This window comes from Balaenoptera ricei, chromosome 16 (genome assembly GCF_028023285.1).
Source record: "Balaenoptera ricei isolate mBalRic1 chromosome 16, mBalRic1.hap2, whole genome shotgun sequence".
Classification (NCBI taxonomy): Eukaryota; Metazoa; Chordata; class Mammalia; order Artiodactyla; family Balaenopteridae; genus Balaenoptera; species Balaenoptera ricei.
The window spans coordinates 84,254,695-84,278,770 of record NC_082654.1 but is presented as its reverse complement, the minus strand read 5'-3'; the positions used below and the strand labels follow the sequence as shown (position 1 = coordinate 84,278,770).

The window sequence follows — 24,076 nt, the reverse complement described above, 5'->3', positions numbered from 1 at the left end:
TCACAGGTATGTCACAGCCCCCAGCTGTCTCCCCATTATAGGTATGTGATAGACCACAGCTGTCTCTATATCACAGGTATGTGACAAACCCAAGCTCTCTCCCCATCATAGGTGTTTGACCGTCCCCAGCTCTCTCCATATCACAGGTGAGTGACAACGCCCTGCTCTCTCCCCTTCACAGGTGGATGACAGCCCCCAGCTCTCTCCCCATCACAGGTGAGAGACAGCCCCCATCTCTCTCCTCATTACAGGTGAGTGACAGCCCCCAGCTCTCTCCCCATCACAGGTGAGTGGCGGCCCCCAGCTCTACCCGTCACAGGTATGTGACAGTCCCCATCTCTCTCCCCATCAAAACTGTGTGATAGCCCCCAGCTCTCTCCAGATCATAGGTGAGTGACAGACCCCAGCTGTCTCCGCATCACAGGTGCATGACAAACCCCAAGTCTCTCCTCATCACAGGTATGTGACAGCCCCCAGCTCTCTCCCCACCACAGGTGAGAGACAGCCCTCATCTCTCTCCTCATTACAGGTGAGTGACAGCCCCCAGCACTCTCCCCATCACAGGTGAGTTGCGGCCCCTGCTCTACCCGTCACAGTTACGTGACAGCCCCCAGCTGTCTCAGCGTCACAGGTATGTGACAGTCCCCATCTCTCTCCCCATCAAATCTGTGTGATAGCCCCCAGCTCTCTCCACATCATAGGTGAGTGACAGACCGCAGTTTTCTCCCAATCACAGGTATGTGACAACTCCCATCTGTCTCCACATCACAGATGCCTGAAAGCAACCAACTTTCTCCCCATCACAGGTATGTGTTAGCCCTTAGCTGTCTCCACATCACAGGTATGTGAAAGACACCAGCTGTCTCCGCATCACAGGTATGTGACAGCCCCCATGTCTCTCCCCATCACAGGTGTTTGACAGTCCGCATGTGTTCCCCCATCACAGGTTTGTGATAGCCGCGAGCTCTCTCCCCATTAGAGGTGAGTGACAGCCCCCAGCTCTCTCCCCATCACAGGTGTGTCAGTCCCCAGCTCTCTCCCCATCACACGTGCGTGACCGTCCCCAGTTGTCTCCATATCACAGGTGCGTGACAGCCCCCAGCTCTCTCCCCATCACACGTGCGTGACCGTCCCCAGTTGTCTCCATATCACAGGTGCATGAAAGCCCCCAGCTCTCTCCCCTTCACAGGTGGGTGACAGCCCCAATCTCTCTCCTGATCACAGGTGAGTGACAGCCCCCAGCTCTCTCCCCATCACAAGTATGTGACAGCCCCCACCTCTCTCCACATCACAGGTATGTGACAGCCCCCAGCTCTCTCCCCATCACAGGTATGTGACAGCCCCCAGCTGTCTCAGCATAACAGGTATGTGACAGTCCGCATCTCTCTCCCCATCACCGGTGAGTGACAACACCAGGTCTACACACATCACCGGTGTGTGACAGCCCCCAGGTGTCTCAGCATTACAAGTATGTGACAATCCCCAACTCTCTCCCCATCACAGGTGTGTGACAGCCCGCAGCTCTCTCCCCATCACAGGTATGTGACAGCCACCAGCAGTCTACACATCACAGGTGACTGACAGCCCCCAGCTCTCTCCCCATCATAGGTGTTTGACAGTCCGCAGCTCTCTCCCCATCACAGGTATGTGACAGCCCCCAGCTGTCTCCACATCACAGGTGCGTGACAGGCCCCAACTCTCTCCCCATCAGAGCTATTTGACAACCCACAGCTGTTTCTGCCTCACAGGTATGTGACAACCCACAGCTCTCTCCCAATCACAGGCGAGGGACAGACCCCAGCTCTCTCCCCATCACAGGTATGTGACAACCACCAGCTGTCTCCAAATCACAGGTATGTGACAGCCACCAGCTCTCTCTGCATCACAGGTATGTGAGAGCCCAAACTCTCTCCACATCACAAATATTTGACAGGCCCCAGCTGTCTCCACATCACAGGTATGTGACTGCCCCCAGCTGTCTCCCCATTTTAGGTATGTGGCAGCCCCCAGCTGTCTCCACATCACATGTATGGGGCAATCCCAAGGCCGCTCCCCATCAGAGGTGTTTGAGAGTCCCCAGCTGTCTCAGCATTACAAGTATGTGACAATCCCCAACTCTCTCCCAATCACAGGTGAGTGATAGCCCCCAGCTCTCTCCCCATCACAGGTATGTGACAGGCCCAAGCTGTCTCCACATCACAGGCATGTGACAGCCCCCAGCTCTCTCCGCATCACAAGTGCCTGACGGGACCCAACTCTCTCCCCATCACAGGTGTGTGACAACCCCCAGCTGTCTCCGCCTCACAGGTATGTGACAGTCCCCACCTCTCTCCCCATCACAGGTGAGTGACGGCCCCCGGCTGTCTCCCCATCACAAGTATGTGACAGCCCCCAGCTGTCTCCGCATCAAAGGTGTCTGACAGCTCCCAACTCTCTCCCCATCACAGGTATGTTACAGTCGCAAGCTGTCTCCACATCACAGGTGTGTGACAGCCACCAGCTCTATCTGCATCACAGGTATGTGACAGCCCCCAGCTCTCTCCCCATCACAGGTGTGTCAGTCCCCAGCTCTCTCCCCATCACAGGGGAGTGACAGTCCCTATCCCTTCCCCTTCTCAGGTATGTGAGAGACCCCACCTCTGTCCCCATCACAGGTGTTAGACAGTCCCCATCTCCCGTGCCATCACAGGTGTGTGACAGCCCCAAGCTCTCCCTCCATCACAGGTGTGTGACCGTCCCCATCTATCTCCATATCACAGGTGCGTGACAACACCCAGCTCTCTCGCCTTCACAGGTGAGTGACAGCCCCCAGCTCTCGACACATCACAGGTGTGTGACAGCCCCCAGCTCTCTCCCCATCACAGGTGAGTGACACCCCCCAGCTCTCTCCCCATCAGAGGTAGTTGACAGACCCCAGGTGTCACCGCATCACAGTTGCCTGGCAGACCCCAACTGTCTACCCATCACAGGTGTGTGACCGACCCCAGCTATCTCCATATCACAGGTGCGTGACAGCCCCAGCTCGCTCCCCATCACAAGTGATTGACATACCTCATCTCTCTTCCCATCTCAGGTGAGTAACAGCCCTCAGCTCTCTCCCCATCACAAGTATGTGACCGCCCCCAGCTGTAACAGCATCACAGGTATGTGACAGTCCCCATCTCTCTCCCCATCACAGGTATGTGACAGCCCCCAGCTGTCTCCACATCACAAGTATGTGACAGCAACTACCTTACTCCGCATCACAGGTGTGTGACTTGCCCCAGCACTCTCCCCATCAGAAGTGTTTGACAGTCCCCATCTCTTTCCCCTTCACAAGTGAGTGAGAGCCCCAAGCTCCCTTCCCATCACAGGTGTGTGACATCCCCCAGCTCTCTCCCCATCCCCGGTGAGAGACAGCCCCCAGCTCTCTCCCAATCACAGCAGTGTGACAGCCCCCAGCTGTCTTAGAATTACAAGTAAGTGACAATCCCCATCTCTCTCCCCATCACAGGTGTGTGACAAACCCAAGCTCTCTCCCCATCACAGGTGTGTGACATCCCCCAGCTCTCTCCCTATCACCGGTGAGATACAGCCCGCCGATCTCTCCCCATAACAGGTATGTGACAGCCCCCAGCTGTCTCCGCACCACATGTGCCTGACAAACCCCAAGTCTCTCCCCATCACAGGTACATGAGAACCCCCAGCTGTCGCCACATCATAGGTATGTGACAACGCCAAGCTCTCTCCTCATCACAGGTGTGTGACCATCCCCAGCTGTCTCCATATCACAGGTGGGTGACAGCCCCCAGCTCTCGCCCCATCACAGTTGATTCACTGCCCCCATCGCTCTCCCCATCACAAGTGAGTGACAGCCCCCAGCTCTCTCCCCATCACAGGTGTGTGACCGTCCCCAGCCGTCTCCATATCACAGGTGCGTGAAAGCCCCCAGCTCTCTCCCTTTCACAGGTGGGTGACGGCCCCTAGCTATCGCTCCAACACATGTATGTGACAGCCCCCATCTCTCTCCCCATCACAAGTGAGTGACAGCCCCCAGCTCTCTCTCCATCACAGGTGTGTGACCGTCCCCAGGTGTCTCCATATCACAGGTGAGTGGCAATGCCCAGCTCTCTCCCATTCACAGGTGTGTGACAGCAACCAGCTCTCGCCCCATCACAGGTGAGTGACAGCCCCCAGCTCTCTCCCCATCACAGGTGTCTGAGAGACCTTAGCTGTCTCCGCATCAAAGGAGCCTAACAGCCCCCAACTCTCTCCCCATCACAGGTATGTCACAACGCCCATGTCTCCACATCACAGGTATGTGACAACCACTAGCTGTCTATGCATCACAGGTATATGTGAGCCCCAGCTCTCTCCCCATTATAGGGGAGTGACAACCCCCAACTCTCTCCCCATGACAGGTGTGTGACAGCCCGCAGCTCTCTCCCCATCACAGGTATGTGACAGCCACCAGCAGTCTACACATCACAGGTGACTGACAGCCCCCAGCTCTCTCCCCATCATAGGGGAGTGACAACCCCCAGCTCTCTCCCCATCACAGGTGTGCGACAGACCCCAGCTCTCTCCCCATCACAGGTGAGTGATAGGCCCCAGCTTTCTCCCCATCACAGGTATGTGACAGCCCCCAGCTGATTCCACATCACAGGAGCCTGACAGCCCCCAACTTTTTCCCCATCACAGGTATGTGTCAGCCCCCAGCTGTCTCCACATCACAGGTATGTGAAACACACCAGCTGTCTCCGCATCACAGGTATCTGACAGCCCCCAGGTCTCTCCCCATCACAGGTGTTTGACAGTCCCCATCTCTTTCCCCATCACAGGTGTGTGAAAGACCCCAGCTCTCTCCCCATTTCAGGTGAGCAAGAGATCCCAGCTCTCTACCCAACACAGGTATATGAGAGCCCCCAATTTTCTCCGCATCACAGGACCATAACAGCCCCCAACTCTCTCCCAATCACATGTATATCACAACCCCCATTGTCTCCACATCACAGGGATGTGACAAGCACTAGCTGTCTCTGCATCATAGGTATGTGTGAGCCCCCAGCTCTCCCCCAATCACAGTAGTGTGACAGCCCCCATCTGTCTTAGCATTAAAAGTAAGTGACAATCCCCATCTCTCTCCCCATCAGAGGTGTGTGACCACGCCAAGCTCTCTCCCCATCACAGGTGTGTGACATCCCACAGCTCTCTCCCCATCACCGGTGAGTTACAGCCCCAAGCTCTCTCCCCATCACAGGTATGTGACAGCCCCCAGCTGTCTCCACATCACAGTTGCCTGACAAACCCCAAGTCTCTCCCCATCACAAGTGAGTGACAGCCACCAGCTGTCTCCACATCACAGGTATGTGACCGTCCCCAGCTGTCTATATCACAGGTGCGTGACAGCCTCCTACTCTCTCCCCATCACAGGTATGTCACAGCCCCCAGCTGTCTCCCCATTATAGGTATGTGATAGACCACAGCTGTCTCTATATCACAGGTATGTGACAAACACAAGCTCTCTCCCCATCATAGGTGTTTGACCGTCCCCAGCTCTCTCCATATCACAGGTGAGTGACAACGCCCAGCTCTCTCCCCTTCACAGGTGGATGACAGCCCCCAGCTCTCTCCCCATCACAGGTGAGAGACAGCCCCCATCTCTCTCCTCATTACAGGTGAGTGACAGCCCCCAGCTCTCTCCCCATCACAGGTGAGTGGCGGCCCCCTGCTCTACCCGTCACAGTTATGTGACAGTCCCCATCTCTCTCCCCATCAAAACTGTGTGATAGCCCCCAGCTCTCTCCAGATCATAGGTGAGTGACAGACCCCAGCTATCTCCCAATCACAGGTATGTGACAACTCTCAGCTGTCTCCACATCACAGATGCCTGACAGCACCCAACTTTCTCCCCATCACAAGTATGTGTTAGCCCTTAGCTGTCTCCACATCAGAGGTATGTGAAAGACACCAGCTGTCTCCGCATCACATGTATGTGACAGCCCCAGTTCTCTCCCCATCACAGGTGTTTGACAGTCCGCATGTCTTTCCCCATCACAGGTGTGTGATAGCCGCGAGCTCTCTCCCCATTAGAGGTGAGTGACAGCCCCCAGCTCTCTCCCCATCACAGGTGTGTCAGTCCCCAGCTCTCTCCCCATCACAGGGGAGTGACAGTCCCTATCCCTTCCCCTTCTCAGGTATGTGAGAGACCCCACCTCTGTCCCCATCACAGGTGTTAGACAGTCCCCATCTCCCGTGCCATCACAGGTGTGTGACAGCCCCAAGCTCTCCCTCCATCACAGGTGTGTGACCGTCCCCATCTATCTCCATATCACAGGTGCGTGACAACACCCAGCTCTCTCGCCTTCACAGGTGAGTGACAGCCCCCAGCTCTCGACACATCACAGGTGTGTGACAGCCCCCAGCTCTCTCCCCATCACAGGTGAGTGACACCCCCCAGCTCTCTCCCCATCAGAGGTAGTTGACAGACCCCAGGTGTCACCGCATCACAGTTGCCTGGCAGACCCCAACGGTCTACCCATCACAGGTGTTTGACCGACCCCAGCTATCTCCATATCACAGGTGCGTGACAGCCCCAGCTCGCTCCCCATCACAAGTGATTGACATACCTCATCTCTCTTCCCATCTCAGGTGAGTAACAGCCCTCAGCTCTCTCCCCATCACAAGTATGTGACAGCCCCCAGCTGTAACAGCATCACAGGTATGTGACAGTCCCCATCTCTCTCCCCATCACAGGTGTGTGACACCCAGAAACTGTCTCCCCATCACAGGTGAGTGACGGCCCCCAGCTCTCTCCCAATTACAGGTATATGATAGCCCCCAGCAGTCTCCACATCACAGGTATGTGACAACGACAAGCTCTCTCCCCATCACAGGTGTGTGACCGTCCCCAGTTGTCTCCATATCACAGGTGCGTGAAAGCCCCCAGCTCTCTCCCCTTCACAGGTGGGTGACAGCCCCAAGCTCTCTCCTGATCACAGGAGAGTGACAGCCCCCAGCTCTCTCCCCATCACAGGTATGTGACAGCCCCCACCTGTCTCCACATCACAGGTATGTGACAGCCCCCAGCTCTCTCCCCATCACAGGTATGTGACAGCCCCCAGCTGTCTCAGCATAACAGGTATGTGACAGTCCGCATCTCTCTCCCCATCACCGGTGAGTGACAGCCCCAGCTCTACACCCATCACCGGGGTGTGACAGCCCCCAGCTGTCTCAGCATTACAAGTATGTGAAAATCCCCAACTCTCTCCCCATCACAGGTGTGTGACAGCCCGCAGCTCTCTCCCCATCACAGGTATGTGACAGCCACCAGCAGTCTCCACATCACAGGTGACTGACAGCCCCCAGCTCTCTCCCCATCATAGGTGTTTGACAGTCCGCAGCTCTCTCCCCATCACCGGTGTGTGACAGCCCCCAGCTGTCTCAGCATTACAAGTAAGTGACAATCCCCATCTCTCTCCCCATCACAGGTGTGTGACAACCCCAAGCTCTCTCCCCATCACAGGTGTGTTACATGCCCCAGCTCTCTCCCCATCACTGGTGAGTTACAGCCCCCAGCTCTCTCCCCATCACAGGTATGTGACAGCCCCCAGCTGTCTCCGCATCACAGGTGCATGACAAACCCCAAGTCTCTCCTCATCACAGGTATGTGACAGCCCCCAGCTCTCTCCCCATCACAGGTGAGAGATAGCCCCCATCTCTCTCCTCATTACAGGTGAGTGACAGCCCCCAGCTCTCTCCCCATCACAGGTGAGTTGTGGCCCCTGCTCTACCCGTCACAGTTACGTGACAGCCCCCAGCTGTCTCAGCGTCACAGGTATGTGACAGTCCACATCTCTCTCCCCATCAAAGCTGTGTGATAGCCCCCAGCTCTCTTCACATCATAGGTGAGTGACAGACCGCAGCTTTCTCCCAGTCACAGGTATGTGACAACTCCCATCTGTCTCCACATCACAGATGCCTGAGAGCACCCAACTTTCTCCCCATCACAGGTATGTGTTAGCCCTTAGTTGTCTCCACATCACAGGTATGTGAAAGACACCAGCTGTCTCCGCATCACAGGTATGTGACAGCCCCCAGGTCTCTCCCCATCACAGGTGTTTGACAGTCCGCATGTGTTTCCCCATCACAGGTTTGTGATAGCCGCGAGCTCTCTCCCCATCACAGGTGTGTTACATGCCCCAGCTCTCTCCCCATCACAGGTATGTGACAGCCCCCAGCTGTCTCTGCATGACAGGGGCCTGACAAACGCCAAGTCTCTCTCCATCACAGGTATGTGAGAGCCCGCAGCTGTCGCCACATCACAGGTATGTGACAACGCCAAGCTCTCTCTTCATCACAGGTGTATGACCATACCCAGCTGTCTCCATATCACAGGTGGGTGACAGCCCCCAGCTCTTTCCCCTTCACAGGTGGGTGACAGACCCAAGCTCTCGCCCGATCACAGTTGATTGACTGACCCCATCTCTCTCCCCATCACAAGTGAGTGACTGCCCCCTGCTCTCTCCCCATCACAGGTGTGTGACCGTCCCCAGCTGTCTCCATATCAGAGGTGCGTGAAAGCCCTCAGCTCTCTCCCTTTCACAGGTGGGTGACGGCCCCCAGCTCTCGCTCCAACACATGTATGTGACAGACCCATCTCTCTCCCCATCAACAGTGAGTGACAGCCCCCAGCTCTCTCCCCATCACAGGTGTGTGACCGTCCCCAGGTGTCTCCATATCACAGGTGAGTGACAATGACTAGCTCTCTCCTATTCACAGGTGTGTGACAGCCCCCAGCTCTCGCCCCATCACAGTTGATTGACAGCCCCCATCTCTCTCCCCATCACAAGTGAGTGACAGCCACCAGCTCTCTCCCCATCACAGTTGTGTGACCGTCGCCAGCTGTCTCTATACCACAGGTGCGTGACAGCCTCCTACTCTCTCCCCATCACAGGTATGTCACAGCCCCCAGCTGTCTCCCCATTATAGGTATGTGATAGACCACAGCTGTCTCTCTATCACAGGTATGTGACAAACCCAAGCTCTCTCCCCATCATAGGTGTTTGACCGTCCCCAGCTCTCTCCATATCACAGGTGAGTGACAACGCCCAGCTCTCTCCCCTTCACAGGTGGATGACAGCCCCCTGCTCTCTCCCCATCACAGGTGAGAGACAGCCCCCATCTCTCTCCTCATTACAGGTGAGTGACAGCCCCCAGCTCTCTCCCCATCACAGGTGAGTGGCGGCCCCCAGCTCTACCCGTCACAGGTATGTGACAGTCCCCATCTCTCTCCCCATCAAAACTGTGTGATAGCCCCCAGCTCTCTCCAGATCATAGGTGAGTGACAGACCCCAGCTATCTCCCAATCACAGGTATGTGACAACTCTCAGCTGTCTCCACATCACAGATGCCTGACAGCACCCAACTTTCTCCCCATCACAAGTATGTGTTAGCCCTTAGCTGTCTCCACATCAGAGGTATGTGAAAGACACCAGCTGTCTCCGCATCACATGTATGTGACAGCCCCAGTTCTCTCCCCATCACAGGTGTTTGACAGTCCGCATGTCTTTCCCCATCACAGGTGTGTGATAGCCGCGAGCTCTCTCCCCATTAGAGGTGAGTGACAGCCCCCAGCTCTCTCCCCATCACAGGTGTGTCAGTCCCCAGCTCTCTCCCCATCACAGGGGAGTGACAGTCCCTATCCCTTCCCCTTCTCAGGTATGTGAGAGACCCCACCTCTGTCCCCATCACAGGTGTTAGACAGTCCCCATCTCCCGTGCCATCACAGGTGTGTGACAGCCCCAAGCTCTCCCTCCATCACAGGTGTGTGACCGTCCCCATCTATCTCCATATCACAGGTGAGTGACAGCCCCCAGCTCTCGACACATCACAGGTGTGTGACAGCCCCCAGCTCTCTCCCCATCACAGGTGAGTGACACCCCCCAGCTCTCTCCCCATCAGAGGTAGTTGACAGACCCCAGGTGTCACCGCATCACAGTTGCCTGGCAGACCCCAACTGTCTACCCATCACAGGTGTGTGACCGACCCCAGCTATCTCCATATCACAGGTGCGTGACAGCCCCAGCTCGCTCCCCATCACAAGTGATTGACATACCTCATCTCTCTTCCCATCTCAGGTGAGTAACAGCCCTCAGCTCTCTCCCCATCACAAGTATGTGACAGCCCCCAGCTGTAACAGCATCACAGGTATGTGACAGTCCCCATCTCTCTCCCCATCACAGGTGTGTGACACCCAGAAACTGTCTCCCCATCACAGGTGAGTGACGGCCCCCAGCTCTCTCCCAATTACAGGTATATGATAGCCCCCAGCAGTCTCCACATCACAGGTATGTGACAACGACAAGCTCTCTCCCCATCACAGGTGTGTGACCGTCCCCAGTTGTCTCCATATCACAGGTGCGTGAAAGCCCCCAGCTCTCTCCCCTTCACAGGTGGGTGACAGCCCCAAGCTCTCTCCTGATCACAGGAGAGTGACAGCCCCCAGCTCTCTCCCCATCACAGGTATGTGACAGCCCCCACCTGTCTCCACATCACAGGTATGTGACAGCCCCCAGCTCTCTCCCCATCACAGGTATGTGACAGCCCCCAGCTGTCTCAGCATAACAGGTATGTGACAGTCCGCATCTCTCTCCCCATCACCGGTGAGTGACAGCCCCAGCTCTACACCCATCACCGGGGTGTGACAGTCCCCATCTGTCTCAGCATTACAAGTATGTGAAAATCCCCAACTCTCTCCCCATCACAGGTGTGTGACAGCCCGCAGCTCTCTCCCCATCACAGGTATGTGACAGCCACCAGCAGTCTCCACATCACAGGTGACTGACAGCCCCCAGCTCTCTCCCCATCATAGGTGTTTGACAGTCCGCAGCTCTCTCCCCATCACCGGTGTGTGACAGCCCCCAGCTGTCTCAGCATTACAAGTAAGTGACAATCCCCATCTCTCTCCCCATCACAGGTGTGTGACAACCCCAAGCTCTCTCCCCATCACAGGTGTGTTACATGCCCCAGCTCTCTCCCCATCACTGGTGAATTACAGCCCTCAGCTCTCTCCCCATCACAGGTATGTGACAGCCCCCAGCTGTCTCCGCATGACAGGTGCCTGACAAACGCCAAGTCTCTCTCCATCACAGGTATGTGAGAGCCCGCAGCTGTCGCCACATCACATGTATGTGACAACGCCAAGCTCTCTCTTCATCACAGGTGTATGACCATACCCAGCTGTCTCCATACCACAGGTGCGTGAAAGCCCCCAGCTCTTTCCCCTTCACAGGTGGGTGACAGACCCAAGCTCTCGCCCCATCACAGTTGATTGACTGACCCCATCTCTCTCCCCATCACAAGTGAGTGACTGCCCCCTGCTCTCTCCCCATCACAGGTGTGTGACCGTCCCCAGCTGTCTCCATATCAGAGGTGCGTGAAAGCCCTCAGCTCTCTCCCTTTCACAGGTGGTTGACGGCCCCCAGCTCTCGCTCCAACACATGTATGTGACAGACCCATCTCTCTCCCCATCAACAGTGAGTGACAGCCCCCAGCTCTCTCCCCATCACAGGTGTGTGACCGTCCCCAGGTGTCTCCATATCACAGGTGAGTGAAAATGCCCAGCTCTCTCCTATTCACAGGTGTGTGACAGCCCCCAGCTCTCGCCCCATCACAGTTGATTGACAGCCCCCATCTCTCTCCCCATCACAAGTGAGTGACAGCCACCAGCTCTCTCCCCATCACAGTTGTGTGACCGTCGCCAGCTGTCTCTATATCACAGGTGCGTGACAGCCTCCTACTCTCTCCCCATCACAGGTATGTCACAGCCCCCAGCTGTCTCCCCATTATAGGTATGTGATAGACCACAGCTGTCTCTATATCACAGGTATGTGACAAACCCAAGCTCTCTCCCCATCACAGGTGTTTGACCGTCCCCAGCTCTCTCCATATCACAGGTGAGTGACAACGCCCAGCTTTCTCCTCTTCATAGGAGGATGACAGCCCCCTGCTCTCTCCCCATCACAGGTGAGAGACAGCCCCCATCTCTCTCCTCATTACAGGTGAGTGACAGCCCCCAGCTCTCTCCCCATCACAGGTGAGTGGCGGCCCCCAGCTCTACCCGTCACAGGTATGTGACAGTCCCCATCTCTCTCCCCATCAAAACTGTGTGATAGCCCCCAGCTCTCTCCAGATCATAGGTGAGTGACAGACCCCAGCTATCTCCCAATCACAGGTATGTGACAACTCTCAGCTGTCTCCACATCACAGATGCCTGACAGCACCCAACTTTCTCCCCATCACAAGTATGTGTTAGCCCTTAGCTGTCTCCACATCAGAGGTATGTGAAAGACACCAGCTGTCTCCGCATCACATGTATGTGACAGCCCCAGTTCTCTCCCCATCACAGGTGTTTGACAGTCCGCATGTCTTTCCCCATCACAGGAGTGTGATAGCCGCGAGCTCTCTCCCCTTTAGAGGTGAGTGACAGCCCCCAGCTCTCTCCCCATCACAGGTGTGTCAGTCCCCAGCTCTCTCCCCATCACAGGGGAGTGACAGTCCCTATCCCTTCCCCTTCTCAGGTATGTGAGAGACCCCACCTCTGTCCCCATCACAGGTGTTAGACAGTCCCCATCTCCCGTGCCATCACAGGTGTGTGACAGCCCCAAGCTCTCCCTCCATCACAGGTGTGTGACCGTCCCCATCTATCTCCATATCACAGGTGCGTGATAAGGCCCAGCTCCCTCCCCTTCACAGGTGAGTGACAGCCCCCAGCTCTCTCCACATCACAGGTGAGTGACAGCCCCCAGCTCTCTCCCCATCACAGGTGAGTGACAACCCCCAGCTCTCTCCCCATCAGAGGTAGTTGACAGACCCCAGGTGTCACCGCATCACAGTTGCCTGGCAGACCCCAACTGTCTACCCATCACAGGTGTGTGACCGAACCCAGCTATCTCCATATCACAGGTGCGTGACAGCCCCAGCTCGCTCCCCATCACAGGTGATTGACATACCTCATCTCTCTTCCCATCTCAGGTGAGTAACAGCCCTCAGCTCTCTCCCCATCACAAGTATGTGACAGCCCCCAGCTGTAACAGCATCACAGGTATGTGACAGTCCGCATCTCTCTCCCCATCACCGGTGAGTGACAGCCCCAGCTCTACACCCATCACCGGGGTGTGACAGCCCCCAGCTGTCTCAGCATTACAAGTATGTGACAATCCCCAACTCTCTCCCCATCACAGGTGTGTGACAGCCCCCAGCTCTCTCCCCATCACAGGTATGTGACAGCCCCCAGCTGTCTCCGCATCACAGGTGCATGACAAACCCCAAGTCTCTCCTCATCACAGGTATGTGACAGCCCCCAGCTCTCTCCCCATCACAGGTGAGAGATAGCCCCCATCTCTCTCCTCATTACAGGTGAGTGACAGCCCCCAGCTCTCTCCCCATCACAGGTGAGTTGCGGCCCCTGCTCTACCCGTCACAGTTACGTGACAGCCCCCAGCTGTCTCAGCGTCACAGGTATGTGACAGTCCACATCTCTCTCCCCATCAAAGCTGTGTGATAGCCCCCAGCTCTCTTCACATCATAGGTGAGTGACAGACCGCAGCTTTCTCCCAATCACAGGTATGTGACAACTCCCATCTGTCTCCACATCACAGATGCCTGAGAGCACCCAACTTTCTCCCCATCACAGGTATGTGTTAGCCCTTAGCTGTCTCCACATCACAGGTATGTGAAAGACACCAGCTGTCTCCGCATCACAGGTATGTGACAGCCCCCAGGTCTCTCCCCATCACAGGTGTTTGACAGTCCGCATGTGTTTCCCCATCACAGGTTTGTGATAGCCGCGAGCTCTCTCGCCATTAGAGGTGAGTGACAGCCCCCAGCTCTCTCCCCATCACAGGTGTGTCAGTCCCCAGCTCTCTCCCCATCACACGTGCGTGACCGTCCCCAGTTGTCTCCATATCACAGGTGCGTGAAAGCCCCCAGCTCTCTCCCCTTCACAGGTGGGTGACAGCCTCAATCTCTCTCCTGATCACAGGTGAGTGACAGCCCCCAGCTCTCTCCCCATCACAAGTATGTGACAGCCCCCACCTGTCTCCACATCACAGGTATGTGACAGCCCCCAGCTCTCTCCCCATCACAGGTATGTGACAGCCCCCAGCTGTCTCAGCATAACAGGTATGTGACAGTCCGCATCTCTCTCCCCATCACCGGTGAGTGACAGCCCCAGCTCTACACCCATCACCGGTGTGTGACAGCCCCCAGCTGTCTCAGCATTACAAGTATGTGACAATCCCCAACTCTCTCCCCATCACAGGTGTGTGACAGCCCGCAGCTCTCTCCCCATCACAGGTATGTGACAGCCACCAGCAGTCTACACATCACAGGTGACTGACAGCCCCCAGCTCTCTCCCCATCATAGGTGTTTGACAGTCCGCAGCTCTCTCCCCATCACAGGTATGTGACAGCCCCCAGCTGTCTCCACATCACAGGTGCGTGACAGGCCCCAACTCTCTCCCCATCAGAGCTATTTGAGAACCCACAGCTGTTTCGGCCTCACAGGTATGTGACAACCCACAGCTCTCTCCCAATCACAGGCGAGGGACAGACCCCAGCTCTCTCCCCATCACAGGTATGTGACAACCTCCAGCTGTCTCCAAATCACAGGTATGTGACAGCCACCAGCTCTCTCTGCATCACAGGTATGTGAGAGCCCAAAATCTCTCCCCATCACAAATATTTGACAGGCCCCAGCTGTCTCCACATCACAGGTATGTGACTGCCCCCAGCTGTCTCCCCATTTTAGGTATGTGGCAGCCCCCAGCTGTCTCCACATCACATGTATGGGCAATCCCAAGGCCTCTCCCTATCAGAGGTGTTTGAGAGTCCCCAGCTGTCTCAGCATTACAAGTATGTGACAATCCCCAACTCTCTCCCCATCACAGGTGTGTGACAGCCCGCAGCTCTCTCCCCATCACAGGTATGTGACAGCCACCAGCAGTCTACACATCACAGGTGACTGACAGCCCCCAGCTCTCTCCCCATCATAGGTGTTTGACAGTCCGCAGCTCTCTCCCCATCACAGGTATGTGACAGCCCCCAGCTGTCTCCACATCACAGGTGCGTGACAGGCCCCAACTCTCTCCCCATCAGAGCTATTTGACAACCCACAGCTGTTTCGGCCTCACAGGTATGTGACAACCCACAGCTCTCTCCCAATCACAGGCGAGGGACAGACCCCAGCTCTCTCCCCATCACAGGTATGTGACAACCTCCAGCTGTCTCCAAATCACAGGTATGTGACAGCCACCAGCTCTCTCTGCATCACAGGTATGTGAGAGCCCAAAATCTCTCCCCATCACAAATATTTGACAGGCCCCAGCTGTCTCCACATCACAGGTATGTGACTGCCCCCAGCTGTCTCCCCATTTTAGGTATGTGGCAGCCCCCAGCTGTCTCCACATCACATGTATGGGCAATCCCAAGGCCTCTCCCTATCAGAGGTGTTTGAGAGTCCCCAGCTGTCTCAGCATTACAAGTATGTGACAATCCCCAACTCTCTCCCAATCACAGGTGAGTGATAGCCCCCAGCTCTCTCCCCATCACAGGTATGTGACAGGCCCCAGCTGTCTCCACATCACAGGCATGTGACAGCCCCCAGCTCTCTCCGCATCACAAGTGCCTGACAGGACCCAACTCTCTCCCCATCACAGGTGTGTGACAACCCCCAGCTGTCTCCGCCTCACAGGTATGTGACAGTCCCCATCTCTCTCCCCATCACAGGTGTGTGACAGCCCCCACCTCTCTCCCCATCACAGGTGAGTGACGGCCCCCGGCTGTCTCCCCATCACAAGTATGTGACAGCCCCCAGCTGTCTCCGCATCAAAGGTGTCTGACAGCTCCCAACTCTCTCCCCATCACAGGTATGTTACAGTCGCAAGCTGTCTCCACATCACAGGTATGTGACAGCCACCAGCTCTATCTGCATCACAGGTACGTGACAGCCCCCATCTCTCTCCCCATCACAGGTAGGTGACAGCCCCCACCTCTCTCCCCATCACAGGTGAGTCACAGCCCCCACGTCTCTCCCCATCACAGGTGAGTCACAGCCCCCACCTCTCTCCCCATCACCGGTGAGTCACAGCCCCCAGCTGTCTCCCAATCACAGGTATGTGACAGCTCCCAGCTGTCTCTGCACCACAGGTGCCTGACAGCCCCCAACTCTCTCCCCGTCACAGGTATGTGACAGCCCCCAGTCGTCTCTACATCACAGGTATGTGACTGCCCCCAACTGTCTCCCCATCACAGGTATGTCACAGCCCCCAGCTGTCTTCCCGTCACAGGGGTGTGACAGCCCCCAGCTCTCTCCCTATCACAGGTGTGTGACAGCCCCCCTTCTCTTCTGGCCACCACTCCCCCATTTGGCCACAGCCTCCTCCTTCCCGATTCCCCACAAAATCCTCACATCTATTCTCTTTACCCTGGGACCCAAACTTCCCCCATGTAAGGCATAGTCACAGCCAAGCCTTGTTCTCGAGAACAGAGGCTTCGCTGGGCTGCTAAGCTCCGTGCTCTTCTACAGAACATATCTTCCATGGATTCTGTCTCTACATGGCTTTGTGTCCTTGATCCTGTCACTAGATCCCTTAGGATCTCAGACCGCTGTCCTACAAAACTAGGCCAGACCCAATGGCCTCTAAAGCCCCTTCTATTTCTGAGACCATGATTCTGTGTTTTCTCCACAGTAGTCTCCCCCGGTCCTCTCTGTGACCCTTTTGTGTACCGTGTGAAGGTTCAGGGTCATACAGGTGTTCTGTTGTTCCTCCCTCTGCATCTTCAGGTGAGGCCACACACCTGTGTCTTGTCGACACCTCCCCCGAAAGGTTTCCCTGTCTTTGTCCTCTCCTATATGAAGGTCATGAATGAATCACCAATCCCCAAATTCCCTGGCAAATGCCGGTGCTATCAGACAGAGCCTGTGAAAACAGCCTAAATCAAGCCTGTGCTTTGCAGAAGAGATTTCCGACTTAACCATGCAGATTGCAGAAATGAGCAAGAATCTTCAGGAATTGGAGAAGACCAGGAAGCGAGTGCAGCAAGAAATGTCAGACCTCCAGGCTGCCCTGGAAGAGGTGGAGGCACGTGTCTGAGAAGTGAAGGAGGGCGGGGCGCTGAGGAAGGGGACTAGACCACCCCCAGGGGCCCTTCCTGCAGGAGGCACTGGGGCTCCAATGGGAAGAATCCAGCCCCACCCCCACCCTGGGGGGGACCAGCTGCTCTCTGCTGCCTCGCCTCATGAGTGTTCTCTAGTCCATCGTATTTCTCCTATTGAATAAATAAACTTGTTCATTATGTCCTCAACGTCTTCCTCTCAGAAAGCAAGGACTCAATCACCAAACATCCTGAGAGCCAGCTCAGAATCCCTTAGTTTTAACAGAGAGTTATACACGGTCATCTTTGGCTGCTGGGAATTCTGTGTGGTCCAAAGAGTGCAGGATCCTGATGCTATCACCAGCTGTGGCCAGTGAGGGGCGGATGCTTAAGAGGGTCTAGGGAAATTTGCACTATGCAGGATAACAGGAGAGCAATTCCTCTGTCTTTCTCTGTCTTTTTTGAGCAGAGGTTGGCTCCTGACTTATGGTCACTATTTAAAAAGACACAGTAATCAAAATTTTTATTAATTGAAAACGATGCTCTGTCCTTCTCAAGACATAAAATTGTTAACAACAAAGCTTCAATTCTAGTTTCATTACTAGTAACAATTTGGGAGCAAACTGTTTGACCTTTTTGAGTACTGTTCTATTTATTTGTAAAATGAGCCTAATAATACCCTTTTTATCCTAATGGGGATGAAAAACCTCATTCAAGAAGGTGGCTGCCCCCAGCAATCCCAATCACTCCTTTACTTTTATCAGGGTTCCTTGAAGCATGAAGAGGGCAAGATTTTGCGTGTCCAGCTAGAGTTGAACCAGCTGAAATCTGAGCTTGACCGCAAGATCACTGAGAAGGAAGACGAAATCGAGCAGCTGAAAAGAAACAGCCAGCGGGCAGCAAAGGCCATGCAAAGCGTGCTGGATGCTGAGATCTGGAGCCGGAATGTTGCTCTGAGGCTGAAGAAGAAGATGGAGAGAGACCTCAGTGAGATGGAGATTCAGCTGGGCTACTCCAACCGCCAGGTGGCAGAGACCCAGAAACACCTGTGCTCAGTCCAGAGCCAGCTCAAGGTGAGTGCACGGCCCCTGCAGGACCTGGCGGGACCTCAGCCTGCCCTGGGCTCCGGTCTCACCCCTGGTTTCTCGTGAAGGACTCCCAGCTGCATCTGGATGACGCCCTGAGGAGCAGCGAGTACCACAAGGAGCAGCTGGCCCTCGTGGAGCGCAGGAATGGCCTCTCGCTGGAGGAGCCGGAGGAGAGGAAGGTGGCCCTGGCGCGGACGGAGCGCACCCGCAAGCTGGCGGAGCACGAGCTGCTGGAGGCCAGCGACCGCGTGCAGCTCCTTCACTCCCACGTGTGTCCGTCCTCACTCCACTCTGGGTCCACCCTGGAGGCAGGCAGGACCCAGGCTTGATGGAGAGGAGTTCCCACCGCTCCTTCCAGGCTAGCGGTCAAGACAAACTTTCATTAGGCCTAGTTCTTGGAATAACTTGGGCTCTAGATGGACAGATTGCTGAGCTTTCTTTTATCTGAAGATAAAAGATCATGGGGAAATCAGAGCAAGGCATGACAAATTATTGCATAAAAGGGCTGGAAAAGGCTTCACAGAGGCAGTAACATTTAAGCTGCAAGCTTAGAAAATTAGGATTGTCTTTTGAAATAATTACTTTCAGGAAAGTTCAAGAATTCCTTGTTTCATTTCTTATTTTTTTGGACCACACCACATGGCATACGGGATCTTAGTTCCCCAACCAGAGATTGAACCCGCGCCCCGCGCGGTGGAAACACAAAGCCCTAATCACTGGACTGCCAGGGAATTCCCCCAAAATTCCTTGCTTTAAAAACTATTTTTTGAATTAGCCAAAAAACTAGAAGAATACCAACCATATTGTTAGCATTTTGGGATCTCCTATTCTAGGCTCTTGTGTCTATACATAAATATGATATTTTTTGTAAACGTGATCAATCCTTTTGCAACTTTTTTTCATTTAACAACGTCTTGTGAACATATTTCTATATTTTAAAATAGTTTTCTATGATACAGTTTTTTAATGGCAGAAAAGCAGTCCATTTTAGTTGTGTATTATGGCACATTTATTTAATCAGTCTTCTACGGTTGGATATTTTTAGACTGTTCCCAATCAAAATGTTTATGATTAGAAGATTGTATGACTAACTTCTTCATAACTAAATTTTCACATATATCCATGATTACTATTTCCTTAATATTCCTAAAAGTCAGTAAATTCCTGGAAGTATATATTCATGGTCAAAACAGCAAAGACATTTATGATATGTTGTAAATTGGTCTTTAACAAAGTTGTCCCAATTTTTACTCCCGTGGGGAAAATAAGTGAGAGTGCTTAGCTATTATTATTTTTTTTTAATCTTCACCGATTTTATGGTTGAAAATGCCTCATTTTAAAAATTCTTATTTCTTTGATTACTAATGAGGTGGAACATTTTGTCGTATTTGTTGGCTATTTGTATTTCTTATGGTGTGTCTTAGCTATTTGTACTTTTGCCCTTTTTTCTTAATGATTTGTCTTTTTTACATATTAAGGAAGGAATATTTTTTCAGTAATGCACATTGCAAATGTTTCCTCGTTTGTCATCATCCTAACAACTCTGTACAATGTTTTGATCATGAGAATTATTTTTCATTTCACATAGTTATGTCAACCATTTCCTTGTTCCAGCACCTTTAACTAAATAATTTATCCTTCCTCAAATATTTGAATGTCCACATTTATCATTTACTCAATTCTTTTATGTACAATTCTCGGGCCTGTTTTGGGATATCTGTCTATCAAAAATGAAAGTCTCTTTAATTTTTTTTCACCTGTGTGAAAAATAAGAAATGGAACGTTCTCGAGCTTGACTTCTTTCCCCACCCAACCCTCTCCCTTCCGATCGTTGTGAGTGTCCAAATGTAGCCCGAACCTCTTATCTAATTTTTCTTGTAGAACACGTGCCTGATAAATACCAAGAAAAAACTGGAAGCTGACATAGCCCAATGCCAGGCAGAGGTGGAGAAGTCTATCCAGGAGTCCAAAAATGCAGAGGAGAAGGCCAAGAAGGATGTCAAGGATGTGCGCTCCATTCTTTCTTATCAGAGATGCTGTCTGGAGATAAGAAAGGGGCTTCTACGCCGCCCCTTTGGGACCTGCAAGTAGGTTTCCTCTCCTCACCCCTGCATTCAGTCAGTGGTGGCTTCCCGGAGAGACGGAAGGAGACGGAGCCTCAGCAGAGGCAAAGTGGGAGGGGAACCATGCAGCATCAGTGGTGGCTGCGGCAAGGAGGAAAGCATCAGCGTGCCTAGTACCAGCCTCACAGCACCCTCCGTGTGCCCGCATAGGAGGGGTGGGTGGCCCACTGATGCCTCTTGTGAACTTAACCAGGCGGCCATGATGGCCGAGGAGCTGACAGAGAAGGAGCAGGACACCAGCGCCCACCTGGAGCGGATGAAGAAGAACCTGGAGCAGACGGTGAAGGACCTGAAGCACCACCTGGACGAGGCTGAGCAGCTGGCCCTGAAGGGTGGCAAGAAGTACATCCAGAAGCTGGAGGCCAGGGTGGGTCTCTCAATCTCTCTGAATCCGGAAAGTGAAAACGGCACTCCCCGATCCTTCTCTCTTCTTGTATATTGACTCCCATCCTTATCCTGTGGCTGGGGACAGCCACCCAATATCGTCAGTAGGTCCTGAGGTAATTAACATCCCCCAAGACTGACTATATAAGTATCTTTCTTGATTGTAGGTACGTGAGCTTGAAGGAGAGGTAGGTTGAAAGTGAGCAGAAACGTAATGCTGAGGCTGTTAAAGGTTTGCGGAAACACGAGAGAAGAGTAAAGGAACTCACCTACCAGGTAAGGGGAAGAGCTTTCTAGAATATCCAGACTTCCTGCACAAAGGGAAATTGAAAACCTGGTGACTATGTGGTACTCACAAACAGCTACATGTTAACTCGATATACATAAGGGGCAAATGACACAATCACCTATCACAGACCCTTTCCTAAGCTAGGAAAATCAGGAAGGCCTTTAGAAAATCGTGTAAGTGAGGAAAGAATACAGGTTTCAAAGACAGATAAACTGGTATTAGTCCTAGTTTGGCCTCTTACTTTTTAAACTCGGATAGGTTACCTAACACTCTCAACCTTAATTCATCACCTGTAAAATAGAATAAAAACATCTACTCACCAGAGTAGGGAGGTAAGGATTAGAGACGTGTATAACTCTCCAATATAGTGCCTGCACACAGTGGACATTTAACAAGAGTGGCTACTGTTAATACTATGAAGGAAGCCTCAGAGTTGACCACATTTACCCCAGGCCCACCTGCCATCATATCAAAGTGATTTACTTCACCACCTGTAGTGGGTTGATTTTGTTGGATTCAATGCAGACCATTTTTTTCAAACTTCCAGACTGAGGAAGACCGCAAGAATGTTCTCAGGCTGCAAGACCTGGTAGATAAATTACAGGCAAAGGTGAAATCATACAAGAGGCAAGCTGAGGAGGCTGTAAGTATCTTTAAGCCCTTGAGGGAAGAAGAAAACTTCGTTGGGGGTAGAAAGTATATTAAGAGAATGTGTTAATGAGAAAGAAAGAGACCAAGTAAGAATATGTCATTCTTATTTTAAGAGAGAGGATATAAATATGAATTTACCCCCAAATCCTAATTATAGAATAAGACCTCAAGACGAGATATTTTTATTATTAAGCAATTTGTAGGGGTTGGGGGAAAAAAAGAAAATTCCAAATAACCCACCTTACTTGATAGCTGCAAAGAATATCCAGCAGAAAATCTAACACCATGATAAATATCCCTCTCCCTCTAGAAATGCACAAAATCAATTGTTCCCAAAAGCCAAACAGAAATCTTTTACCCCAGCTGACTCCTTCCCTCACTACCACTGTCATCAGCAGGGACTTATCCCTGCACATTCGCTGTAGCAAATTAGGATGTGTTGGAAGATTCTCCAGCTTCACTTTTCCTGGTTGTTCCCCACTCTTCCAGACACAATGTAGTGGGTAAGAGGTAAGAAAAGGGAACACGAAAGGGAGAGGCACGAATGGTAGTAAGTGCAACCAACAAAGGGCATAATTTCTTCCTATCCCCATCCCCCCACCCGCAGCGTCTCTGTATACCAGAGTTAAAATATATGGCAAAAACACTTCAACTGGGATTTTCCCAAAGTCAGAATTTGACCTTACATTTACTGTCTAACCTCTGTGAGCGAGCGCACATGGGTCTCTTCCTCCTTTCCACTCAGTCCATACATCGTAAATAGACTGCACGTATACATGGGTTTGACATAATGAGCTCGTCTCTTCCATTTCAAACTATTTCTTCTTTCATTCTTTAGAGTAAAAAATGTAACTGAAGTTACAAGTTCTGTCTGGATTTGAAATCAGATATGACAAACAAACCGTAAGAAGGAAATATCTGAGTTGAGGAAATAATCCTGTTTGTGACAAGTGCAATGAGAACCACAAAGTCTAACTCTCACAACTTTATTCTTAGGAGGAACAATCCAATGCTAATCTTGACAAATTCTGCAAGCTCCAGCACGAGCTGGAGGAGGCCGAGGAACGGGCTGACATTGCCGAGTCCCAGGTCAACAAGCTGCGGGTGAAGAGCCGGGAGATTCACACACAAGTCAGTGCAGAGTGAACACATCTGCCTGATGCTGCCAAGGGGCTGAAGAAATGCACAAAATGTGCCATTTTGGGTCACTTGCTTTGTGATGTTTTTCTCCTCATGTTGAATAAATAAAAACTACAGTGAACTGATAAACTGAACCAGACTCATTTACTTCCAAAATTACTTATTCTCAAACACAGTTCTCACCTAGCTATTATTATTCTAACATTATATATGGCTTTGTGGAACATTCAATATCTGTACCTCCCTCACCACCCCGCATCCCCTTTCCCATCTCCAGCTCCACCACACACACACACAATTACCTTTTACTGGACGTAATTTTATTAAGTCTCTCTAGACTGTTACAAATGACTAAGGAAACCACTCACTGAGGTTACGCCTTCAGACAGGACACACTCATGCACCCACTCCGCAGGTGGTTACTGAGCATCTACTATGCGCCGGGCCCTGCTCTCAGTACTATGGGAATAGCAGTGAACAAAGCATAGTTCCCTCCCTCTGGGAACTTATATTCTGCAAGGAAAGAAAGGCAGTCAACAAATAAGAAGCTGTGTCTACTATAGTTAAAATAGATAATCAACAAGAACCTAGTGTATAGCACAGGGAACTCGGCTCAGTATTCTGTAATAACCTAAACGGGAAAAGAATTTGAAAAAGAATGGATACTTGTATGGGTATAAGTGAATCACTCGGCTGTACACCTGTAACTAACACATCATTGTTAATCAACTACACTCCAACATAAAATTTTTGTAAAAAGATCTACAAAAAAAATAAGAAGCTGCGTAATGTGTCAGGTAAGTGCTCATGAGAAATAAAAAAAGTAAGAGGGAGGCAGTTAGTACTATGTAGAGAGGAGTCAAGCAAGGCCTCTCTAAGAAAAACACATTTGAGCTGAGACCTGAAGGAAGCAAGAGTATTCCAGGCAGAGGGAACAAAAGAAAATGCAAAGGCCCTGAGGCAGGGGCAGTTTGGCATGGCCCAGGGACAGGAAGGAGGCCAGCAGGGCTAGAGGAGAATGAGCAAGATAGTCACGGCATAAGAGAGGAACCTGGGACCCCAGGGATCATGTAGGGCTTCAGGGCCACCTGAGGACTTTTTTCTTCACTCAGAGTGAGATGGGAAGTCTTTGGAGTGTTTTGAGCAGAGGAGTGATATTAACACACATTTTAAAAGAATCACTCTGGGGACTTCCCTGGTGGCGCAGTGGTTGAGAATCTGCCTGCCAATGCAGGGGACACGGGTTCGAGCCCTGGTCCTGGAAG

At 52.5% G+C, this 24,076-nt stretch overlaps 1 protein-coding gene across 1 annotated transcript in view; it reads left to right on the top strand.

Annotated features, from left to right (window-relative positions):
* The window catches only part of LOC132350452 (myosin-8-like), a 113,681-nt gene extending 90,741 nt beyond the window's left edge, over positions 1-22,940 (top strand). Inside the window, 9 exon segments of the mRNA XM_059899636.1 lie at positions 16,999-17,123; positions 17,901-18,209; positions 18,290-18,493; positions 20,106-20,231; positions 20,541-20,714; positions 20,899-20,922; positions 20,924-21,007; positions 21,568-21,663; positions 22,668-22,940. Coding sequence (XP_059755619.1) covers positions 16,999-17,123; positions 17,901-18,209; positions 18,290-18,493; positions 20,106-20,231; positions 20,541-20,714; positions 20,899-20,922; positions 20,924-21,007; positions 21,568-21,663; positions 22,668-22,817 — 1,292 coding nt within the window. The 3' untranslated portion in view covers positions 22,818-22,940.
* The last annotated feature ends 1,136 nt before the right edge of the window (positions 22,941-24,076 follow it).